The sequence below is a fragment of the Oratosquilla oratoria genome, chromosome 17 (assembly GCF_046742065.1).
Source record: "Oratosquilla oratoria isolate Oo_2021 chromosome 17, ASM4674206v1, whole genome shotgun sequence".
NCBI classification, from domain to species: Eukaryota; Metazoa; Arthropoda; class Malacostraca; order Stomatopoda; family Squillidae; genus Oratosquilla; species Oratosquilla oratoria.
In genome coordinates this window covers 62,021,020-62,047,690 of record NC_134793.1, presented here as the reverse complement: position 1 = coordinate 62,047,690, position 26,671 = coordinate 62,021,020, and the positions used below count along the sequence as shown (strand labels likewise).

Genomic DNA, 26,671 nt, shown 5'->3' with positions numbered 1-26,671 from the left:
GCGTCTTGATTATATTTATTGTAGTCGCCCCTGTGTTTTTACATTCTCTCAAATGATTCATTCTCTGTGGTTTTCAAAATTCGCGGGTGAAAGAGAGAACGATCGATATAAGCGGTGACTATATTTTATGATGCGAGTATTATTACGTCACGTCGTACGGCTGGCATTGGCTGCTGCCCGCGAGATTTAAGTTCCGTACTGAAAATACATATTATAGTGTTTGAATATGGTAAAAAGGATAAAAATAATTAAATAAACTACTGTACATGTTTAATAGGCTATATTCAGTATCTCTGGTGGTTAATATACAGGTAGGCTAGGTACAGTGACCACGGAACAGAGTGGGGATCGACTTACGATGAGATCGTCTTACGATGGCTCTATCGAAACCTAATGCCATCGTAAGTCGACGTTTACCTGTATAGTTACTGTAGGGGTAATGTTTAACCTCTTCCATACGGTAACGCCTACATAGGCGTCATGAGGAGCAAGTGGGTATACGAGGATGCCGACGTCAGCGTCTTGATTATATTTATTGTAGTTGTACCTGCGTGACCCACATACTCTGTAAACTGGCTTCATCATATTTTCTATGGTTATTAAAATTCATGGGTGAAAGAGAACGAGCGATAGTGCAGTGACTTTATTCTTTATAATGCGAGTATTATGACGCAACATCGCACGTCTGGCAGCTAATGCTGCCAGGCGTGCGATGTGGCCCGTATTGAAGGGGTTAATGTGGATCTTTACACATTCAACAAGTTAGATTGTAATTCTGCATTACAAATGAATGACCTCAATAGCAAGTCCAACTACAACTTGAATCAATTACCTCATTTAGGCTACTACCTAGTTTAGACCACCTTTCAAGGCAAAAATGACATTACTTGTCCAAGTCAACAAGTCTGTACCAGTTATAAGTTCAGCCAATAGTTCGTGACTTTGACATGGCTATCTCCTTTATAAGGGGGGAAAAGCTCTTGGTATATAGACTGAAGTATTTCTACAATTGAATATAGAACAGCAATACAGAATACAGTGTGTAGTATAGAAACTGCACATAGTACAGATTACCATGTACTGGGGTATTGGCCACATACTATTGTGCAGTATAAATTGCTCAGTAGCACGTAGCCAATGCTTTAGGGACTATATGGGATGCCCCTAAAGACTAAAGACATGTATCAATTTGTCTATGTCAGAGAAAATTTCTACTCCTAGAGAAATTATACTTTTTCTTGCAACCATCCCTCCGTTATGCTGTTCCCTCTTAAAACTGTATTGTACCACTTCTATATTTCCATATCGTATATTTCCATTTTTTGCCTCTGCACCCTGTAGTAGGGGAAGAAAGAATTTTGCCAGTGTTTCCCCTGTGGGTCATAAAAACGGCTAATATAGGGACAGTGATGGGAATAGATATCCTGCTCTCTGTAACCTTATTCTTCAAGAAGTTAAGGTATAAGAGGGTCTGGAAGGAGATATCTAACAATAAATCTAAGATTTAAATCTTTTAATGTGCATGGGCGTGATACAGATAAAAGTAAATGGAAAGAGATTGGCAGTGTGTTTGTGAGAAGGATGATGGACGTGTTGGCATTAAGTGAAACCAAGTTGTAAGAGAGGGGTGATTTTGAGCTTGGCAGTTGTTGTTGTTGTTGTTGTCGTTCCCTAGACTGTCTGTCCGAGCAGTCCCGTCTCCCCAAGGAATGCCACAGCCGAAACTGGGTTTTCCCACAAATCCTTTAGAGAGTGTATGTTGTGTTGTTTGCGTGCATGATTGTGTATAATGCAGTCTTCCATTATGTGTTGTATGGTATGGGATGAAGTGTTACATCCTGGGCAGCTGTTCACAATGCAGTCATCCAGCCTCTTCTGGTAGCTTATAAGTGATGGGTGGTGGCCGCACCGCAGTCTGGCCAGGTGGAATCTGTCCTTTCGTGGGAGAGAGGGTGGATATCAGGGGGTCTGGCATGCAGCAGTGTGTTGTCTTTCAGTGTGTTAATGGAGCGGTAAGTGATATGATTATGAATATGTTTCCGGAGGCTGGTATTTGGTGGTTGTGGAAGAAGAGAATAGAGTATCTGTGTGTGATACAGGTCTTTGGGTGTTGTTTTCATGTTTCTTGGTGTGTGTGGGTGTTCTGCTATGTAGTGTAGCGGGTGTGATGTGTTTGTGGTGGCTGCGGCAAGTGTTTGTGTGTCTCTCATGTCGAGGTCATCCTTGACTTTGAGGACTTTTGTTTCATGGTGTAAATGGTCTGTAGGTGTTGTATTTGTGCAGCCTATAATTGTTTGGAAGTGTAGTGGAGAGGGTGTCAGGAATGAGGAGAGGATGAGGGAGGGAAGGGGTGGCTCTACTAGTAGGTGAGGAGAGAGGGAGGCATGTGGTGGAGTGGTAGGAAATATCTTCATTGTTAATGTGGATAAAGGTGAACTTGGAAGGGGAGATGTGGGTCTTTGTAAACATATATGGGCATGGTAGTGAGAAGAGTGTAGAGGAAAGGGTGGCTTTTTGGATAGATTTAAATGATTGCTTATAGTGTTTTGGAAGGAATGTCAATGAGGTGGTATTGGGATGTCTCAATGGTAGAGTAGGGGATGAACCAATAGATGGAGCGGTTGGGAATTTTAAAGTGCCAGGTAAAAATCATAGTGGAGAGTTGATGGTGGAAATGTATTTAGAGAGTTGATGATGGAAATATATTTAGAGAGTTGATGATGGAAATGTATTTAGAGAGTTGATGATACCTAACCGCTGCTGTTCTGGCGTCTAGACCTACCAGGACAAGGGATCATGTAACCTTGAAGAGGTGCAGCAGCTTGAGTGACCAAAATGACTGCCCGGGGTATATCTAGAATACCCTGTAATCCGTATGGAGGGCGATAGTCATATGGAAGTTACTAATCAGTGATCCCGAAAGACTTAGGATAGGGCTAGCAACCCACTAAGACTCATTTAACTGCTCAAGACACGCAAAGTGAGCCTTGGACCCTAAGGATTAACCAGTTGACAGCCCAGCGATCAAAAAAGGATAAGAAACTTGGAATTGGAACAATAAACGTCTGCGCTTTGAAAGATAAAGAAGAAGAGATTATTGCCATCATGAAAGATAGGAAAATAGATATTTTAGGAATGTGTGAAACAAGGAGAGAGGGAAATGGCAGAAAAACAATACATGACAACTATCAACTGATATGGAGCAGAATACCAAATGAAAGAATGCATGGAGTGGCGATAATGATGACACCAAGGATCGCGGACTATGTTGAGGATGTTGTTTTTGTAAATGAAAGAATAATTAAAGTGACTGTGAAATTAAAAGACATTAGAATAACATTTGTACAAGTTTATGCTCCTCAGCAGGGGGAAGAACAGCAGAAGAAAAGGAAGAATTTTATGTGAAACTACAAGAAGTATACAATCAAAGAGGTAATGCAGAAAACATGGTAGTCATTGGAGATGTGAATGGTCATGTTGGAAGTGATCGTGGAGGTGTAGAAAATATAATAGGAGCGCATGGAATAAGGAATCGAAATCGTGAGGGTGAAAGAGTAATTGACTTTTGTACTATGAATAATCTGTCAATTATGAACACTTTCTATAAACATAGACCAAGTCACCAATGGACTTGGTATCGATGGAACGACAACCTACAAAGCTATAATGACAAATCCCAAATTGACCTTGTCATTACAAATAATAAAAAGATCTTTCATGATGTTAAAGCTATACCATCAGTGTCACTAGACTAGATCATAGACTGGTTGCAAAAATAAATGCGAGAAAGTGGAGAGTTGTGCCAGGGAAAATAAGGAGGAGATTCAAGGTGGAGGACTTAAAGAATCCTGAAAAGAAAGAAAGTTTTAAAGAAAAAATCAGAGGAAAGGTAACAAACCTGCAAACAGGAGAAAATATAAATGAGGAATGGGAGCAGATGAAAACAGTAGTTAAGGAAGTGGCAGAGGAGGTGCTTGAAATGAAGTATGTGGGAAAAACAAAGAAAAAAAGAATGCCCTGGTGGACAGAGGAGATGGCGGATGCAGTTAAAGAAAAAATGAAAAAAATTCAGAAAATGAATGAAGTACAGAACAGCTGAAAACAGAGAAAACTATGTAGAAGCAGGGAATAAGTGTAATAGAGTTAAAAAGGAATCAAAAGCAGAAGTCTGGCAGAAAATCGGTAATGATTTGAGAGAGGATATGGAAGGAACAAGAAAGCTGCTCTACAATATGGCAAGAAACTATAGAAAAGAGAATATAGAAAAGAGAAAAACAAAGGTGCCTATGCAGTAAAGGATGAAAATGGAGTGATGTTGGTGGAAACAAATCAAATTACAGAAAGATGGAAAAATTATTTTGAGAACCTACTCAATGCTGGACAAGAAAATAGGGAAATGCAGGAAGAAAATCAGATGGAGTTATTAGAAGGTGAAAATGATGAAATTACAGTTGCGGAGGTTCAGGCGGCTATCCAAAGAATGAAAAATGGAAAACCATGTGGTGAGGATGAGATACATATAGAATTCATTAAAGCAATGGGTGAGTTGGGTGCGAACTGGTTGACCAGAATTATGAATGTCGCGTGGAAAAATGCTGAAATACCAGATGACTGGAGTAAAGCGGTTGTATGCCCAATTTTAAAAAAAGATGACCGCACAAATTGCAATAATTACAGAGGCATATCGTTGCTATCGCATGTGGGCAAAGTATATGAGAGAGTCATAGAGAGAAGACTGAGAATGGCTGTAGAGGAAAGATTTGTGGAATGGCAGCATGGTTTTAGACCACAAAGAAGCACAGTGGATATGATTTTTACATTGAAAATGGTTTTGGAAAAGAACAGGGAGTGGAACATCGACAAGTTTGTTATCTTCATAGATATGGAGAAAGCATTTGATAAGGTACCTAGGGAAGAAATCTGGAGAGCACTGGAGCATCAAGAATACGATGTTACAGCAAACCTGAAAAGGGCAATTAAGAGTATATATAGGAAATGTGAAAATAAAGTGAAGCTAAGGGATGGTTCCAGGTCAGGACGGGTAAGACAAGGAGGAGTGATTTCCCCACTGCTGTTCATAATTTTCATGGACAGATGTATGAAAGAAATAAACCATGGCAACAACACGATAACGCTGGCATATGCAGATGATGTTGCCGTGATATGCAGCAGCGAAGAGGAACTACATGAGATGACAGGAAGATGGAATAAAGTTATGAATGATAATGGTATGAAAATTAACATTAATAAAACGGAAGTCATGAGTATCATGATGAATGAGAGGAACATAGAAATAAGAATAGGAGAGGCCCAGTTGAAACAAGTAAGCGAATTTGAATATCTTGGGGTGAAAGTTAATGAACAGAATAATCAGGAAATCGAAATAAATAACAGAATTAATAAACTTAATAAGAACTTTGGTATGCTTTCGGTGTTGTTCAGAGACCACAATGTCCCTAGAAAATGTAAGACCAATTTTGCTTTATGGATCAGAAACATGGACAATGACAAGCAAAAAAAAGAGTAAAATCGTTGCTGCAGAAATGAAAGTTCTTAGGAAAATCAAAAGAGTGTCTAGACTGGACCGACTGAGAAACATGGACATAAGAGCAGAATTGAATGTAAAGAATATACTAGAACATGTAGAAGAAAATTGCCTGAGATGGTATGGACATGTGCAGATGATGGAGGATGGGAGACTGCCCAGGGCTGCACTTCATATGCGGCCGGAAGGTAGAAGACCGGTGGGCAGGCCTAGAAAAAGATGGATGGAAGGAGTTAAGGAAGCTTTGGCGATTCGAGGAGAAGACCTTACAGAGATACTGCAAAATGAAGTCTACAGAGATAGAGAAAGATGGAGAGAAATTAGGAAACGAGGACCACTGGCTGACAGGAGATAATCCTACCAGGCGGGTAAGAGAGGTAAGAGAGGATGATACCTAAAACAGTGTTTAACCCATAAAGTCCGATAAACCACCGCAGTGGCTTTACCGGGGAAGACCGATAAGCCACCGGAGTGACACGATGTTCACGGACGTACCACAAATGCGCTGTAACTGATATCCCTGTGAAAATTGGTAGTGTTGTAGACCCATCCCTCCCCCCAACCCCTGGCTATGTAGCCTGCCGCTCAGACAAGCACAGTCAGTGTGAGCCTCGCTTTCGAAGGGTACGTTACGCACCCTATCGCACTCCCAAAAAAGTGTTAAAAGTACCATCTAACCATATCCGCTGACCTTATTATTGCTTATAATGGCTCCCCCAACTAAAAGGATGCTTGTGTATAGCAGTGAGAGTGAGGAGGAGGTCTACACTCTCTTTCATTTCACTCACCTTTTTATATAAAGTGATATCAAGAGCTATGAAATAAACCATTGCAAATATAATACAACACCATATAAAATAATGAAAAAGAAAGAAAATGTCATTACAATAATAAATAATAATAATAATAATAATGTGTTTAGGAATGACAGCTAATAGTGATATCGAGAGCTGTGAAATAAAGCATTATAAATATAATAAAACACCATATAAAATAATGAAAAAGAAAGAAAATGTCATTACAATAATAAATAATAATAATAATGTGGCAAAAGAGCATGAATGAATGTTGCATAGTGTGCCTGGATGGTTGGTATGGACGTGACGTGATTTGTAACATGTGAGTGATGCGTGAGTCGGAGCGAAAGCAATGGGTAGCGATGGTATGCATGGGGGACGCCAGGGGGGGGTCCCGGCGTCACCCGCCATACCTCGCATAGCAGCAGAGTAAGCCTAGTACCGGTGCTGAACACACGTGTAAAATCCTCATATTCGTTAGTTACAATAAAGTGAAGAAAGTGACACTCCTGCCTTTCCCTGACCCAGACAATTGTAGGTGTGAGCTTCTGTCTTTCGCTCATGACACCATGATCACGCCCATGTGCAATGGAAAAAGGTGAGTGAAATGAGACGAGAGAGAGTGAATCTGTAACAATAATGTTACGTTATTCACTCTCTTTCATTTCACTCACATTTTTCCTTCACGTGGGCATGACCATTTATGTCACGAGTGATGAACAGAAGCTCACGCCTACAATTGTCCAGGTTAGGGAAAGGCAGGAGCGTCACTTTCTTCACTTTATTCTGGCTAACGAATATGAGGATTTTACACGTGTGTTCAACACCGGTTCTTGGCTTACTCTGCTGCTTTGCGAGGTATGGCAGGCGACGCAGGCCCCCCCCTCCCCTGGCGTCCCCCCACGCATACCCTCGCTACCCATTGCTTTCGCTCTGACTCACGCATCACTCACACGTTACAAATCACGTCACGTCCATACCAACCATCCAGGCACACTATGCAATATTCATTCATGCTCTTTCGCTACAATAATAATAATAATAAGTTTAGGAAAGACCGATAAGCGTAGTTTTAGTATTGTGCGTAAGTGATGCATTCGTGCGTATATCCAATATTATGGTGTTTCCTACTACTTCCTGCATTATTGTATGATAAGATTGAAGTATTTATAAGCCATACAAAGTGTTTCCACTGTCATAATTATAATACAGTGCCAATAACTTATAATACTAAATGAATTTGCATACCCAATGCCAAAAACATATCCCCCACGCCCCGTCCTCTCTCTCCTCCCCTCCACCGCGATTGTCGGCGACTGGATTATTGTGGCCAAACCAAGGTGAGTTGGACCTTACTATCTTATGGGGGCCTGCGGGTGGGTAGTATAAGGCATTAAAGCAAGTTTAGGCATAATCGGTAAGATTGACCAGGATGGCCAGATATTCGGTTTTAAAAGGGGGCTTTTGAGACCTAATTGTGTACAGGACAGGTTAAGAAGAAAGTCAAGCATAAGTACATACACATACCAAGGTTTTCTTTCCCCTTATATGGGAGGTAGCCAAAAAACAAAGGCATAAAAACCACACCCACCCATTCCATCTCCTACATACTCCACTTCCCTCCCTTTTATCTTGGCACCTCCTGGATGACGAGTCATCCCTGCATCTTGTCCACTGCCCTGGGTCAGAAGTAGTGTCACAAGACACAGCAAGGCCACTTCATTAATTTGGCTTTACCCCAATCTCCGTCCCCTCATGCAGAAAAGTAGAAAATGGGGAGAAATCCCTTCGGGCTGCATCAAAATATTTCTCATACATACTCCCTCACCTACCATCCCCCACCCACCCCCCTCATGCATCACAGCATCATCTATACACAACCTTTTTCCATTCACCCCTATCTTCTGTCCTCTCCCATCCTTCCTCAACAGACATTCCCCTCTTTCCTAATGCCCCTTTTACCCCATCCATCTCATCCTAGGTCACCCCTCTGTTCACTCCTTCCATATCTGACTTCCACACCTCTTTTACTAATTGTTCTTCACTCATTCTTTCCATGTGTCCAAACCATCCTAATACTCTTTCATCAACCCTATCTCCCAACTCCCTTTCCACTCCTGTTCTCCTCCTCACCTCCTCTTTTCTCACTCTGTCTAGCATGGTAACCCCTATCATACTTCTCAGGCATTTCATCTCAAACACATTTAAACTCCTTCTCTCTTCCTCTCTTATATTCCATGTTTCTGCCCCGTACAGTGCTGTTGGCACAATCACTTCTTCATACAGTCTCCTCTTAGCATCCACTCCCAAATGTCTATTTCTCATTACACTTTTTAATCCACCAAGGCATTTACTCACTTCTCTCAATCTATATTCTACCTCCACCCCCACTCCTCCCTTTCCTGCCACATTCGCACCCAAGTATCTAAAACTATCCACTTCCTCCAGTCTCTCTCCCTTAATACTCACTTCCAGTCTGCTGCTACTTTCTCCCCTCGTACATCTCCTCACCTTACTTTTACCCACATTTATATTCAACTTCTTTCTTTCACACACTTTCCCAAACCCTGTCACTTCCTCAATCCCTCTTCTGATCCTGCTACAAGTGCAGTGTCATCCACAAACAACTGGTTTATCTCCCACTTTTCTCCATTTTCTTTAACAATCTCCAATCCCTGACCCACTCTTGCATTCACCTCTTGCACCACCCAATCCATGTATAAACTGAACAGCCAGGGTGACATAACATATCCCTGATGAAGTCCCACCTTTACCTCAAACCACTCATTCTCTCCATTCCTAATCCTAACACAAGTTCTACTATTCTTATAAAAACTCTTGACTGCTCTTAACAGCTTTCCTCCTATCCCATTTATCTGCAAAACCTCCCACAGTGCCTTCCTGTCTACCCTGTCATAAGCCTTTTCCAGATCCATAAAAGCCCAAAATACATCCATACCTTTTCCTATAGCTTTCTCACATATCTGTCTTACCACAAAAATCTGATCTACACAACCCCTACCTGTCCTAAACCCACACTATTCCTCACCAATTAGTCCCTCTGTTCCTCTCTTAATCCGCTCAAGACCCTCCCATAAGCCTTCCCAGCTACACTCAACAAGCTGATCCCTCTGAAACTACTACACTCACACTTGTCCCCCTTTCCCTTGTAAAGTGGAACTATACAGGCACTCCTCTCTCAGCCTCTTATACTCCTATTTTTCTTTCTCATTTAAGCAGTTCACTCTAAGTACCTCCCTACCTTCTGCCCTTTTCCTCTTTCTCCACCTATTCTCCACTCTCAACTTACCTTCCACCAAAAAATGGTCTGATATTCCCCTACTCTCCTTAGAACATGTACATCCTTAACTCTTCCTACTATCCTCCTGGTTACCACTGTATAGTCCATTAATGCTCTACCACCCTTCCATCCACCACCCTCTCCCATGTGTACTTATGCTTGACTTTCTTCCTAAACACTGTATTTGCTATCATCAATGCTCTTTCGAGACACCTCTCCACCATCAACTCTCCACTATGATTTTTTCATGAAACTCCATACTTCTCAATTACTCTGACTATTGGATCATTTCCTACCCTAGCATTAAGGTCTCCCAATACAACTACAGTGACATTTCTCCCTAATCCCTCTATGCACTCATTTATATCCATCCAAAAACCTCCCTTTCCTCTACACTCCTCTCACTACCAGACCCATACACACTTACAAAAACCCTTCCCAGCTTCACCTTCATCCACATTAACCTTGAAAAAACCTCCTTCCACTCAACTACATGCTTACCTATCTCTTCACTTCACACACACAGCGGTTGAAGTAGGACGTACGAAAAGAAGCTCCAAAAGCACTAAGCAGTGCTTCGTTGGCAGACGAAATTGAAACCGGCACTAGTTGTGTTTACTAAAAGGCGGGAAGGGAGAAATGTACTATGAGTGACAAAAAATGTAACTGTCTTTGTGTCTTTATTTTTTTTTTCTTGGTATCAGTTACTCTAAAAATAGAAGAAAATAATGGCAAATTAAGGTATATAGAGCCAACGAAGAGATGCCTGGATGTAAGTAGGGTGGAATCACCACTGGGGGTGATCCCCAAAAGGACATGCCTGAACAATACCCTAAAGATGTACCAAAGGTTCGAAAAAAAAAAAAAAAAAATCTGGCTTTGACAAAGAGGGTGGAATTATGTATAGAGGGATAGAAATAGAGAACCCAGGTTTAAAAATGTAATGAGATATAGAGAGATCAACAACTTATTAGATGAAATAATCAAACTCAAAAGTGAGAATCAGGCAAAGGTACAAAGAGGTAGCCCTACTAAGGAGGGCAAATGAAGAGACTAACAGGGAGATGGATGATTTGAAAAAGGAACTAAATAGGATCAAGGGAGAAAATGAAAGATTGAAAAATGAAGATATAAAAGTGAGGCATTAAAAAAAGAAATGAAGGATCAAATACAGGCAGTGACCATGAACGTGGGAGAGATCAAATAAAATTACTTCAAAAAAATAAAGAAACAGTGGAAATTAGAACAGGAAAGTCAAAAATTATTTTTCAAAGAAATAGTGGAGAAACAAGTCAAGGAAAATGCTAAAGAAATGGTAATTAAAGTAATTAAGGATAAAGGAAATTTGGTCATGGACACAGAGGATTAAAAAAGGATGCATTGTAATCTATGGTATTAAGGAGAAACATGTTCCAAGATATCAGAGAGAAAAAGAGAAAGAGATTGCTAGAGAATTAAGAAAGATTCAAGAGGAAGGACAAAATATAAAGAAATTGAGGAAACATATAGAATAGGAAAATACTCAAATGAAAATCAATATGGGCCACTAAAAGTAAAACTTATGTCTCAAATGATAGCAGAGGAAGTACTATCTAAAACAAAACTAGCAAATAGTGAACATTACAAAAATGTATGAATAAAAAAGAAATGAAGAAAAAGAGAAAAGGAACTTAGAAATGAAGCAAATGAAAAAAAAATGAAAAGAGAACTGAGACTGAAAAGATTTTTTTTAAGAGAGAGAGAGAGAGAGAGAGAGAGAGAGAGAGAGAGAGAGAGAGAGAGAGAGAGAGAGAGAGAGAGTGGTGGACCTGAGGCTGAGAAAATGGTATATCAAGAAAAAGGATACAAAGTAGGCAGAAAATGATGAGAAAGGAAAAAAATAATGATTTTAGGATTGAATGAATTAAATGACTATCTGGCATTAGAAAAACCAGACATAATGGGAATTGTAGAAATGAAATTAAAAAGTCCTCTACCACCAAATACTGTAGAACAAGGTCTATACAAATATTGGACAAAAAATAGAAAGGAAAAACAGGGTGGGGGAATATTATTTTTTACTAGGAAAGACTTATCCTCTTCACTCCGGGCCCAGACGTATGCTGTTGCGTCATAATACTTGCATTATAAAAAATAAAGTAAACCCTGTATTCCTTGTTCTCTTTCACCCGTGAATTTTGATACATACATATACCAAGGCTTTTTCCCCCTTACAAGGGGGGTAGCCAAAAAGTAAAAGGCATAAAATCATTCCCACCCATTCCATCCCTGAATACACTCCACACCCCTCCACCCTCCCTCTTATCTTAGCACCTCCTGGATGACGGGTCATCCCTGCACCTTGTCCACTGCCCTGGGTCAGAAGCAATGTCGCAAGACACAGCACATCCACAGCAAGGCCGCTTCATTAAATCAGCGACCCCCCTCTCCGTCCCCCATGCATAAAAGGAGAAGACGGGGAGAAATCCCTTCGGGCTGCGTCAAATTTTGCTCACACACACCACCTCACCCCCCATCCCTCCGCCCATTCCAACTCATGCATCACATCATCCATATACAACCATTCTCCATTCACCCGTCTTCTATCCTCTCCCGTCCTTCCTCAACAGCCATTCCCCTCTTCCCCAAAGCCCCCTTCACCCCATTCATCCACCTCATCCTAGGACATCCCCTCATGTTCACTCCCTCTACATCTGCCTTCCATACCTCTTTTACTAGTCTTTCTTCACTCATTCTTTCCATGTGTCCAAACCATCCTAATACTCTTTCATCAACCCTATCTACCAACTCCCTTTCCACCCCTGTTCTTCTCCTCACATCCTCATTTCTCACTCTATCTAGCCTAGTCACCCCCATCATACTTCTCAGACACCTCATCTCAAACACATTCAAACTCCTTCTCTTCCTCTCTTATGTTCCATGTTTCTGCCCCATACAGTGCTGTTGGCACAATCACTCCTTCATATAGTCTCCTCTTAGCATCCATTCACAAATGTCTATTCCTCATTACACTCTTCAATCCATCTAGGCATTTACTCGCTTCTCTCAATCTACATTCTACCTGCACCTTCACTCCACCTTTTCCTGCCACATTTGCACCCAAGTATCTAAAACTATCCACTTCTTCCAGTCGCTCTCCCTTAATGCTTACTTCCAGTCTACTGCCACTTTCACCCCTTATACATCTCATCACCTTACTTTTACCCACATTTATCTTTAGCTTTCTTCTATCACATACTCTCCCAAACTCTGTCACCAACTTCCTCAGTCCCTCCTCCGATCCTGCCACAAGCGCAGTGTCGTCAGCAAACAACAGCTGGCTAACCTCCCACTTTTCTCCATTTTCTTTAACCATCTCCAATCCCTGACCCACTACCCTTGCATTTACTTCTCACACTACCCCATCCATGTATAAGTTGAACAGCCAGGGCGACATAACGCATCCTTGATGAAGTCCCACCTTTAGCTCGAACCACTCTCTCCATTTCTAATCCTGACACAAGCTCTACTACTCTCATAAAAACTCTTGACAGTTCCTTGAAGCTTTCCTCCTCCTATCCCATATATCTGCATAACCTCCCACAGTCCCTTTCTGTCTACCCTATCGTAAGCCTTTTCCAGATCCATAAAAGCCCAAAAAACATCCTTCCCCTTTCCTATAGCTTTCTCACATATTTGTCTTACCACAGAAATCTGATCTACACAACCTCTACCCATCCTAAATCCACACTGTTCCTCTCCTAATCCTCTCAATCAAGATCCTCCCATAAGCCTTCCCAACTACACTTAACAAGCTAATCCCTCTGAAACTACTAACTTCACACTTGTCCCCTTTTCCCTTGTAAAGTGGAACTATACAGGCATTCCTCCAGTCTTAATTGAGCGGATTAAGAGAGGAACAAAGGGAGTAATTGGTGAGGAACAGTGTGGTTTTAGGACAGGTAGGGGTTGTGTCGATCAAATTTTTGTGGTATGACAGATATGTGAGAAAGCTATAGGAAAAGGTAAGGAGGTTTTTTGGGCTTTTATGGATCTGGAAAAGGCTTACGACAGGGTAGACAGGAAGGCACTGTGGGAGGTACTGCAGATATATGGGATAGGAGGAAAGCTGTTAAGAGCAGTCAAGAGTTTTTATGAGAGTAAGCTTGTGTTAGGATTAGAAATGGAGAGAGTGCATGGTTTGAGGTAAAGGTGGGAACTTCGTCAGGGATGTGTTATATCGCCCTGGCTGTTCAATCTATACATGGATGGGGTGGTGCGAGAGGTGAATGCAAGGGTGGTGGGTCAGGGGTTGAAGATGGTTAAAGAAAATGGAGAAAAGAGGGAGATAAGCCAGTTGTTGTTTGCTGACAACACTGCCCTTGTAGCAGGATCAGAGGAGGGATTGAGGAAGTTAGTGACAGAGTTTGAGAGGGTGTGTGAAAGAAGGAAGCTGAAGATAAATGTGAGCAAAAGTAAGGTGATGAGATGTACAAGAGGAGAGAGTGACAGCAGGCTGAAAGTGAGCATTAACCCCTTCCATACGGTGACGCCTACGTAGGCGTCATGAGGAGCAAGTGGGTACACGTGGATGCCGATGTCGGCGTCTTGATTATATTTATTGTAGTTGTACCTGCGTGACCCCCATACTCTTTAAACTGGCTTCTTCATATTTTCTATGGTTATCAAAATTCATGGGTGAAAGAGAGAATGATCGATACAGCGGTGACTATCTTTTATAATGCGAGTATCATGACCCAACATCGTACGTCTGGCAGCTAATGCTGCCTGCGAGATTTTGGCCCGGAGTGAAGTGGTTAAGGCAGAGAGACTGGAGGAAGTGGATAGTTTTAGATACTTGGGTGCAAATGTGGCAGGAAAGGGAGGAATGGAGGTAGAATGTAGATTGAGAGAAGCAAGTAAATGCCTTGGTGGATTAAAAAGTGTAATGAGAAATAGACATCTGGGAATGGATGCTAAGAGGAGGTTATATGAAGGAGTGATTGTGCCGACAGCACTGTATGGGGCAGAAACATGGAACATAAGAGAGGAAGAGAGGAGTTTGAATGTGTTTGAGATGAAATATCTGAGAGGTATTATAGGGGTTACTAGGCTAGATAGTGAGAAATGAGGAGGTGAGGAGGAGAACAGGGGTGGAAAGGGAGTTGGGAGATAGGGTTGATGAAAGAGTATTAGGATGGTTTGGACACATGGAAAGAATGAGTGAAGAAAGATTAGTAAAAGAGGTGTGGAAGGCAGAGGTGGAAAGAGTGAATATGAGGGGGTGTCCTAGGATGAGATGGATGGATGGGGTAAAAGGGGTATTACAAAAGACAGGAATGTCTGTTGAGGAAGGATGGGAGAGGACAGAAGATAGGGGTGAATGGAGAAGGGTTGTGTATGGATGATGCTGTGATACATACGGGGGCATGGGTGGGGAATGGGGGGTGAGGAAGTATGTATGAGAAATAATTTGACTCAGCCCGAAGGGATTTCTCCCTGTCTTCTCCTTTTCTGCATGAGGGGACAGAGAGGGGGGTTGCCGAATTAATGAAGCAGCATTGCTGTGGATGTGCTGTGTCTTGCAACACTGCTTCTGACCCAGGGCAGTGAACAGGATGCAGGGATGACCCGTCATCCAGGTGCCAAGATGAGAGGGAGGAAGAAGGGTGGAGGGGAGTGGAATATGTAGGGGATGGAATGGGTGGGAGTTGTTTCTATGCCTTTTTCTTTTTGGCTACCCCCCCGTGTAGGGGGATAAAGCCTTTGGTATATGTATGTATGTAGTGACAGTTCAGGAAGGTATGTAATAGAAAGTTGAAGGTAAATGTGGGTAAAAGGTGATGAGATATACAAGAAGAGAGGATGGTCAAGAGTTGGAAGCAAATCTTAAAATAGAGAGGCTGAAGGAAGTGGGTAGTTTTAGGTATTTGGGGGTCACATGTGGCAGGAAAGGGAGGCGTGCAGGTAAATTGGAGGTTGAGGAAAAGCAAGTAAATGCCTTGGATGATTAAAAAGTGTCATGAAAAATAGGCATCTGGAAATGGATGCAAAGGAGATTATATGAAGGGGTGATTGTACCAATGACACTCTAGAGTGGAGACTTAGAATTTCACAGAGGCAGAGAGAAGTTTAAATGTGTTTGAGATGAAATGTCTGAGAAATATGGTAAGGGTTACAAGGTTGGATAGAATGAGAAACAAAATGAGGAGGAGTGTAGAAGTGGAAAAGGTGATGGCAAACAATGCTGATGAAAGAGTATTGGGATGGTTTGGACAAATGGAAAGAATGAGTGAAGAAAGATTAGTAAAAGAGGTCTGAAAGGCAAGAGGGAGTGAATTTGAGAGGACAACAAAGGATTAGATAAATGGAAGGGGTGAGAGGAGCTTTGAGCAAGAGGGGAATGTCTGTTAAGCATGGAAGGGAGAAGGCAGGAGATAGGGGTGGGTGAAGAATGGCTGTAGATGATACTTTGATGTGAGGAGTGGGGGATGTGGGGAGGGAAGGAAATAGGAAGTGGTTATATGTTAGGGGAGGAAATAGGAAGTGGTTCTGTTAAAGCTTTTTTGATAAAACCCAAAGGGATTTCTCTCTCTCTCTCTCTCTCTCTTTTTTGCATGAGGTAACAGAGGAGGGTTGCCAATTAAGTGTAGCAGCCTTGCTGTAGATGTACTTTGTCTTACTGCATCATTTCTGACTCAGAGCAGTGGGCAAGATACAGGGATGCCTTACATCCACAAGTAGCTAAGATGAAAGGGAGGAAAGGGAAAGGATGGTGGATGCAAGTGGAATGGGTGGGAGTGGCATTTTGACTTGGCTACCTCCCTTATATGGGGGAAAATGCCATTGGTATATAGACAGACTACTGTACACAACAAGTACCATATTTGTCGGTGTATGACCCGCGGCTTTTTGCCTCAGAAAGGGGCCAAAATTCGGGGGTGCGGGTGATATAAAGGTGCGGGTTATCTGTGGATTCTGGTTAGAAATTGCCCTCTTACGCTGTCAAAAAATAAATAAATAAATAAACGATTAGTTTAGCTGGGTGCCCTCTCGTCGTATGAAAGTTGATTAATGTCATAATACAGCGCATACGATCGAGACAAACGACAAAGAGAAGGTAGGATTTGTCAGTATCTTACCTGCTTTACATGCTCTTGTTATTAATAAAGGCATTATCACAAATAAAACAGACCTAACTAAACAGCATGAACATACAATACAACAGTGACTGGTACCAACACCAACATCGTGTGTCGCATTCAAACAAAAACAAGCGGGCGGCCATTTTCGCAATTACAAATTACAAACTGTACCTAATTCCTTAATGCTAAATCTGTGCATTACATATGGATCTTTCAAGCATGGAAGAAAATTAAAGAATCGACTATTCAGAACGGTTTCCGTAAATCAGAAATGTGCCATCCTGCAATGTTCGATGCATGCTACGACTCGGAAAAGGAATCGGACGAATCCGAAATCGAAATGGAAACGGATGAGGTCACTGCATCAGAATTGGCCGATTTATACCACAACCTATTCTATGATGATACAGAGGATGAGGAATTCGACGGCTTCGTGAGCGATGATACGCCTTCATAAACATTGACTGTCGTCTGTGATCACTGACTGTGGTTTTTTTTTCTAATAACGATGTGCTCCATTGACTCTGTTCATAACAGTTCAGTAATGTGCTCTATTATTGTTCTATTCTATTGAAAAATAACCATTGGAAATTGTTTGGCTTAATAATTAATTACCAGTCTTTGTATGGCATTCATAAACTAATTGATTGATTAATTACCGGTAAACAATCAAACAGGGTTTTATGGCACTATTTACACAAATTTATTAAGGTTCTTTGTAATATATATATAAGTGCAATAAAATATATTGAAATGTAATTTGTTGGTTATTCTTCATCTTCATCACAATCAGAAATAAATAGGACTAGAGGAATACTGGTATCATGATCATGAATCGCAATGCCGCGTCTTCGACCCATCCCAAAGGCATCATAAGATCAGTTGCACACTTTCGAGATCACCCCTCTTTCATCGAAGCTACCACTACATCTAGTGGCAGCTTCAGAAACCAAATTGTGAGGTTGTTCGTACGTGTCAGCCTTTGACGTGTGATGAATCCTGAAAAGCAAGATATCACCAAGAAACCTGCCAATATCGGAAAACATATATCTTTTTTTTATAGATCACATAAGCATTGATGAAACAGAAAATTTAGAAAAAGCCTCAGCTTTGAAATTACTTTGATCACCACGTCAATGGCCGGCCATAACAACAACTGCCGTGAGCTGTGCCTGTGGCCACCCATGCATGGGTAGTATACATCGTCGGATCTACACTGCCGCGCACGCCATATGACTGCGGGTCATACAGCGGTGCAGGTCTTGTGTGGATTTTCACTAAGGTGTAAGGGGGTGCGGGTCATACAGCGGTGCGGGTCGTGTGGATTTTCACTAAGGTGTAAGGGGGTGCGGGTCATATAACGGTGCGGGCTATAGTCCGAAAAATACGGTACCTAATTCTAATGAAAATTTTCAAATAAAATTTCCTTTTCCAATATATATGGGAAAAAAGTCATTAATACAGTAAAAATGTGATCACAGCTTACTCTGAGTTTTATTTCCTTTGCCAGAAACTGAATCTTTAAGGGCAAGAGGTAATATGTCTTGAAATGGAAATGGAGTTCTTGTTAATCTTCTTCCATTTTTTGGTCTGTAACCATTAATCTTATACTGGCTTGACAAAATCAGTGGTGTAAGTCTCATCCTGAATCCTTTATCTGCAAAAATATACATATAAAATAGTCTTACAGTAATGGAGGTGAAAAGATGAATATAGGCAATTCAAATATACTGACAGTCAGTTAGTGATCTTACTACTGGTATACTGTTTTAAATTCAGAAATGTAAATAAAAACTACCATGTTTAGCCACCTTACAGACTAAAATGTGTATGGGTCAAAAGTGAAGAGAATGAATGGGTTGAGGTGAATATGTGGAGGTATATAAAGGCTGTACGATGTCACCATAGTTGTTCAGCATATACATGGATAGAGGAGTAAGAAAAATAAAGGCTAGAGAGTTAGGTATAGGTTTGATGTTGGTGGATGACGGTAGAGGAACATGTGAGACATGTTAGTTTATGCTTGTGGGTGATACTGCACTTGTTGTCAATTCTGAGAAGTCTGAAGCAGTTGGAAACTTGAGTTTGGAAGGTTATATGAAATGTACATGGAGTGACCTCTACCTGTCCTAAATCCACACTGTTCCTCACCAATTACTCCTTCTGTTCCTCTCCTAATCCTCTCAATCAAGATCCTCCCATAAGCCTTCCCAACTACACTTAACAAGCTAATCCCTCTGAAACTACTACATTCACACTTGTCCCCTTTTCCCTTGTAAAGAGGAACTATACAGGCACTCCTCCAGTCCTCCGGTACTCTACCCTCTCTCCAGCAAACATTAAATAACCTCACCAACCAGTCCACCATCACTTGACCTCCCTTTTTCAGACATTCTGCATGGCATCCATCCAGCCAGTGATTGCTGGGTAGTGAGGTAGTATGTGTGAGCAAATTTTGACACAGCCCGAAGGGATTTCTCCCCGTCCTCTCCTTATATGCAAGGGGGGACGGAGAGGGGGGGTCGCCGATTAAATGAAGCGGCCTTGCTGTGGATGTGCTGTGTCTTGCGACACTGCTTCTGACCCAGGGCAGTGGGCAAGGTGCAGGGATGACCCGTCATCCAGGAGGTGCTCAGATGAGAGGGAGGGTGGGAGGGGTGTGGAGTGTATTTAGGGATGAAATGGGTGGGAGTGATTTTATGCCTTTCCCTTTTTGGCTACCTCCCTTGAAAGGGGGAAAAAGCCTTGGTATATGTATGTATGTACATGGAGTGACGATGATGGCAAGTTGAATGTGAACATGAAGAATGAGACTAGAGCCATAAATTAGTAATAGTGACTGATATATATTTGACAAGTTCATACTGTTTCATTACGAATTATTTACTCACACTAAGTTCCAGAAACCTTTGGGCACCTCTAATTAGCTATTCATGTTAAATGCTTCATGCTGAGCCACAAGTACTGATATTACTATTTGTGGTAACTTAAGCAAAAAAATCTCAATTACTTATTTCATAACTTCCAGCGACTTCTTATCAATAGAATCCATTGTACTAGTTTGTAATTTTAACTAATACATCCATCTCATCCACAAATCCATATGTAGGTCTGCATATTCTACACTATTTCTTTTGATTCTGCCTATCGCCCTATGCACAAATCATTACAAATGAGCCATTTGGAAGATTTTAAGGAATTTGTGAAGTTTCATCTCACCCATTCACACAGCAATTCATATACTTTTTGCATCTATATTAAGACACCAATTTTTCTTAGTAACGTTTCTTGCAGAAATTAATATAAGGGCCTAAAGGGGTGGTAAAAAAAAATAATTCCCACAACCTTCCCACTACCCGGCACCTAAATACCATTTTTGTTGAGAGCATCACCCACGATTTGTTTTGTGAAACATGTCTTTCTACCTAACCTACCTATCTAACCTAAAAATCCATGCAGGGACTGACATACATTTTACTGAACAGTCTTGACACCACATCAGTGGCAGGTAGTGGCAATTATTTCACTGTCCCTTAATATTACTAAGTCTAAGAAAAGTTGTTGGAGTTGTTCTAGTAGATGCAAAAACTATACAAATTGCTGTGCGAGTGGGTGATACAAAATGGCAGGTGGCAGGAATGTTGTGTGAATTATTTTTTCACCATCCCTTAATTATTAACCTCTTCAGTACGGGCCTTAAATCTCGTGGGCAGCAGCCGATACCAGCCGTACGACGTGTTGTAATAATGCTCGCATCATAAAATATAGTCACCGCTTATATCGATCGTTCTCTCTTTCACCCGTGAATTTTGATAACCAAAGAAAATGTGATTACAGACAGTTTAGAGAGTATTTCATTACGGAGGGGCAACTACAATAAATATAATCAAGACGCCGATATGGCAGCCTCGCATATCCACTTGCTCCTCATGACGCCTACGTATCTGGCACCGTATGGAAGGGGTTAATATTAATTTCCACAAGAAACATTACTAAGAAAATTTGTTGGAGTTGGGGTTATATAGATGCAAATAAACATACAATTTGCTGTGCAATATGAGTTGAAACTTCACAAATACCAATTACTTCAGTATCAGAATAGACGAGTGTTTTCGTTTAATCATGGAAATACTTATTTGAATTGCATTCTGAATCAGAAAACACGCATGAACTTCTGCCTACCCCTGCATTTATAGTCATACGATCTACATTTACTGAAGTTCTTGGGATTTCTGATATGATATAGGAGGTCAACAGGTCAGGTTAGGTGTAGTTTGTACCAGTCTCACTAAACGTCGACCAAAGCCGACCAAACCCAAACAATGACGGCTTTTGTTCAAATGCATAATTTTATATAGAAATTAGCATATGGTTGCATTATTTGACCAATTTTCTTTAAAATGTGTGATTTTCATGTAATTTGATTAAAGAAAAGTTATTTTTATCCTCTGCAAAATTACCAAAGTCGACCAACGCCACAGTTGGACGGCATTCTTAGTTGTGGTTGGTAATTTGCAGAGGATAAAAGCGTACTTTCTCTTTGATCAAATTTAATGAAAATCACACAGTTTAAAGAAAGTAGGTCAAATAATGCAACCATATGCTAGTTTTTTATATAAAATTATGCATAAGAGCAAAAACCGTCATTGTTTGGGTTTGGTCGGCGTTGGTCGACTTTGGTAATTTTGCAGAGGATAAAAGCGTAACTTCTCTCTTGTCCTTCTCTTAAAGAAAATAGATCACATAATGCAACCATATGCTAATTTTAATACATAGTTATATGCATTTGAGCAAAAGCCGTTACTGTTTGGGTTTGGTCGGCGTTGGTCGACTTTGGTCGACGTTTAGTGAGACCCGTTTGTACAGCATTTTTTCTATCCCTAAGCAATTAAGAGGGCTGGGGTGAATTAGAAACGAGGAACTTCCAATGATTCCGATCCAATCTTAAAGCTAAACCAAAAAAGCACAGAAACAAATAATTATTATTTGTTTCTGTGCTTTTTTGGTTTGTGGATGCATGAATATCAATGGGATATTATTATAATATCCCATTGATATTCATATTATTTGTTTCTGTGGATGCATGAATATCAATGGGATATCATTATAATATCCCATTGATATTCATATTATTTGTTTCTGTGCTTTTTTGGTTTGTGGATGCATGAATATCAATGGGATATTATTATAATATCCCATTGATATTCATGCATCCACATTATTCATTATATAATTCATACCTTGAGTAAAAGGTATTTTACAATAACTAAAACCTTATATCTTTACCTTTAGCTGGCTTTCCTAAACTTGATATTTTATCCTTTCTTTTCAGGTACTATGCACAATGTTGATTTCTTTCGGCGATTGCACAATGACGGTTTGTTTATGTATGGAGTTAAATGCTAGTGCTGGAGGCTTACATTACAGATTCTCCAGCCTCCTACTTTTGATCGAGAAAATCTAGGTAGCCTACTTAAGAACATAAGAATGAAAGAGACTGCAAGAAACCATAAGGCTTACACTATGCATTTCAATGTCCATTACCACCTATCACCCCCATCCATAAGTTGTCTAACCGTTTCTTAAATCAACCGACAGTTTCCGCTCACTTTTCACTTTTATTTTGGTCGGCGTTGGTCGACTTTGGTCGGCGTTTAGTGAGAGCCTTTATTTTTGTGTTTATTCTCGACTCCCGCTCCGTCTTTCCGACGCTATGAGTCACACCTTATAAGAACATAAGAAATAAAGGAGACTGCAAAAGACCATAAGGCCTACACTAGGCAGCTCCGTATCCATCACCACCTGTCGTCCCCATCCATAAAGTTGTCTAATCGTTTTTTAAAACAACTGATAGTTTCAGCGCTTACTACGTGGTTACTAAGTTTATTCCATTCATCGACCACCCTATTTGTAAACCAATTCTTGCCTATTTCCTTCTTAAATCTAGGTAATATCATTATTCTGATAATTTATTACACTATAAAGCTCACTAATTTGCATGTCTCCTTAATTAAAACGGGGTTAGGACCACAGGTCAGGACAACGAAACCCCAATCTGCCGGTACTATAAGAAGGGGCGATGCAGGCATGAAAACCTTAGAACACTACCTCAAGAATTGCCCCGCAACTGCTTTTCTGAGGAGTGGGCCTCCGACAACATCTGAGGGTCTTGTGCGTCGCCTATGCCGCCACTGAAGTAATTACGAACTGCGTCGGCTGGTGGAGTGTCAGCTCCCCCTTTAATTATTTTCCTTGTATTATTGTGTACTCCGTTCATGTCAGGAAGGGTGAATTCACCGAGATGTGCATACATATTTAACATAGGTGTGCACATCCGGTAAATGTATGCAGTGGCGGATCCAGGATAAAAATTTGGGGGGGGGGGGCTAACCTGAATTCCTTCCTCCGAGTAGTCTGATGTATCAGAAGTCTGAGGTATACTTAACTTAATAATATTTATCAGATTTTTCTGTATTTTAGACGTATATAATTGTTACGTATTCCCATGTACATTAACTCACATTTTTCTCTTTCTCGTGGGCCGTGATCATGGAATCACGAGTAAGACAAGTTCACGCCTACAATTGTCCAGATCAGGGAAAGGCAGGAGTTCAGTCTTCTCTTGTTTATTCTGCTTAGCGAACATGAGGATTTTACACGTGTGTTCAACACCAATGCTAGGCTTACTCTCCCTATGCGAGGGTATGGCATTCGATGCCGAGTTCTCAACCTCCAGCGGGAAGCCTCGCTCCCTCCTCTCCAACTCAGGTTAAGAATGCTCGGGGCGGACTTTGTTGCCCGCGCACTCCACCCCCGCGACGAGACAGGTCTAAGTCGGGACATCTACTCCTCACTTGCACGCGCAGACACACTGCAACGCCCCAACACTTGGCTCGCACACGCGGCCAAGCTCCTGGATCCCTTCCAATTGCGGCAACCTCTCCTCGAGAAGGGCATCCCACAATCCCACCCGGACTTCAAATGCCCGCCTCCGTGGGCACCAGCTCCCGTGACCTTTAAATTTACGACACTCCCGGGGACAAAGGGCGCATGCCACCCGGACAAAGCGCGTGTATTAGCAAATAACGGCATCCGGGCACTGACGCGACCTGGTCATACAGTGTATTTTACAGACGGGTCCGTCGAACAACGCAGCCCAAACACGGCTGGAGCTGCCTTCGTCACTGATGGACACATCTTCGGCAGGAGAGTCAGCGACTCCGCGTCCTCTCTTCAAGCCGAGGCCGTGGCGATGCAGGGGGCCCTAGAACATGCCCTTGTATCCCACTCCAATTCCGTGGTCATCCACACTGACTCTCTGAGCCTGATAAGCTGCTTACAACAGGCAGAGCCCGAAGATAATGTCCACCTCCTCACCAACATAATTGCACTCCTGCACAAATTACACCGTGAAGGACGACATATCATCATCAACTGGGTGCCAAGCCACGTCGGTGTGCATGGCAACGACCTTGCAGACGCAGCTGCTGCCACAGCCCGCAAAAGAGCCAGTGTCGATGTCCAGGTCCCTCCCAGTAAGAGTCAGCTCCAACTTAAATCCAGGGCATTAGCACGCAAGAAGTGGCACCTCCAACACAGGCAGGAGGCACAGATCTCCCAACGAGCGGGTTGGTACATCAAGGTGACAGCCTATGAACCTTTAGTCCTCCCCCGCTCCACTCCCAGGCTAGAAAAGCTGCTTTTCAGGTTACGTCTTGAGGACCGTTGCTTCTGGCAACTTAATCCCCAGAGTAGTGCTGGGCAAATACCGCTAATTTCAATACCGGAATTACCGGTAAACAACAATGCCGTTACCGGAATTACCGGTAATTTACCGGTAAAAGGCTCGTGAGGTAGTAGTGACGTCCCAAGTTCGAGTCGCCTTTATGACTTAAATCTAAACAAATTTCATCCTACCATGGTGTGTAGTCACAAGTTTTGTAACGTCGTCACTATAAAAATCCTGCGCTCCGAGTCGTTACTCCAACTCTCGTGGGCGGGGAGTAGGGAGGGGGTGCGTGTAAGGTCACAGCATTACCTACTCTCCCTCAGTGCATAGGCCTACTCACCAATCCCCCCCTCCCCCTCTCACACTCCACTTCCGTCTCTATGTAAGTGCAATTTCATACAAAGAATATATTTTTCACATAGAAACACAATTTCATAAAAGAAAAATAATTACATGCATCATTTTTACAAATTACACATAAAAATTCATTTCCAAAATCACCCATTTTTCATTTAGTCAGGACAGTTTTTTTGTACAATTGAGGTTTTAAAGGTTTTGTGCGAGATGAATTGACATATGTAGGTCATTTTCATAATGTTTTTTTTTTACCAAGTTCCTCTTATATATTTTTTTCAATTGTTCATAGTTGTCATTTTTTATATTGGAATTACGTTAATTTTGTATTAGCAGGACTCTACGATCCCTATATTTATATTATAGTACCTTTAAATGGACAAAAAACACACGCATATGTTTTATTTTAATTTTTTATTCTGTGCATCCATTTGGATACATGCCCACCGGAACATAGGCTGACTAATCGAATACGTACATTTTGCACTGAACCCCTGCGGGCCGAGATGCGAGCAAAACGATCTAGCACGACTGTTAATTTTCATATTCGAATACGTAATTTTCGTACTGTGCATCTGTGGGCCGAGAAGGGAGCAGGACGATCTAGCACGTTGAATACGTTCCTGTTCATTTTCTTCCTACGTAGGGCCGTCAGTACTGTCACTCAGTACCACCAAGCCGAAACGTGCTTCCCGCTCTCTGAGTATTATGGGATAGCTTATCGGTTAACGGAGCCTAAACGGTAGCAGATTTTTTGCTGGTAAGCTACCGTCAAGGTTGTTACCGATAAAACCCGTAACTACCGGTAGCTGCCCACCACTACCGTCACTCAGTACCACCAAGCCGAGACGTGCTTACCGCTCCACGAGTGTTTGGTATAGCTTATCGGTTAGCGGAACCTTAACGGTAGCAGAATTATTGCCGGTAAGCTACCGTCAAGGCTGTTACCGATAAAACCGGTAACTTTACCGGTAGCTGCCCACCACTACCTCAGAGCACCATAGAAGACCGCCGGTGCAACCACTGCCATGAAGAAAATGCCGACCTCCACCACTACCTGAGCGATTGCCCCGCCACCTCTTTCCTCAGACGAGGACCACCGGCTCCCCCTGAAGGTCTTGTGAGCCGCCTCTGCCGCCTCCAAAGCCCCTATGAGCTCCGTCAGCTGCTAGAGCGTCCATCTAGCAGCCGCAGCTTCTCTTTTCTACTGCCCCCTATCACCCTCTGACTAGCTATACTATTCCACCTCCTCTCCACAAGGTGTGCCTTACATAAACACCACCGCACGGGCTCAAACAAAGCCCGTGGGAGTGATTCTTCACTCCCGAATTTCGAAAAAAAAAAGCCGGGACCACCCCCGGCATCCCCCCACGCACACCCCCGCTACATACCCCCTTGCTTATGCTTCGACTCTCCGACATCACGCATCACTTACACGCATACCAACCATCCAGGCACACTATGCAACATTCATACATGCAATTTCGCCACATTATCCCCCTCTACAAAGCTTGACGACCCGTCAGCTTTCACCTACAAACTTACAAAAGAACTTAAACAAACATTCTGTATCAAAAAGAAATTAAAACATCACTTCTACATTTGGAAAACAGTACATATACTAAGAACACTTAATCACATACAATGACATATCCAAATATCAAATAACATCAAATGGCATATCCTAACACATTAATAACATCAAATGTCAATCACATAGTCTGTTAACCACGCTGGTAGCTTCCTATTTCTGGGAAGTCGAACAGGTCTCTGGTCTCTCTCTACTCCATCTTCACTTTCTTTCCCCGAGTCTTCATGTGT

General features: G+C 41.8%; 1 protein-coding gene across 2 annotated transcripts in view; it reads right to left on the bottom strand.

The window, feature by feature from the left end:
- LOC143034673 (small ribosomal subunit protein mS37) overlaps positions 1-22,898 on the bottom strand; it is a 35,354-nt gene extending 12,456 nt beyond the window's left edge. The window contains exons 1-2 of one of the 2 annotated variants that reach the window (XM_076201042.1): positions 22,876-22,898; positions 18,254-18,424 (exon numbers count right to left, since the gene is read on the bottom strand). In XM_076201042.1, the coding sequence (XP_076057157.1) occupies positions 18,254-18,410 (157 nt within the window). In that variant the 5' untranslated portion in view covers positions 18,411-18,424; positions 22,876-22,898. Of the gene's footprint in view, positions 1-18,253; positions 18,425-22,053; positions 22,388-22,875 lie in introns of those variants that run through there. The other variant, XM_076201041.1, reaches the window with a different exon arrangement.
- Positions 22,899-26,671: the final 3,773 nt, after the last annotated feature.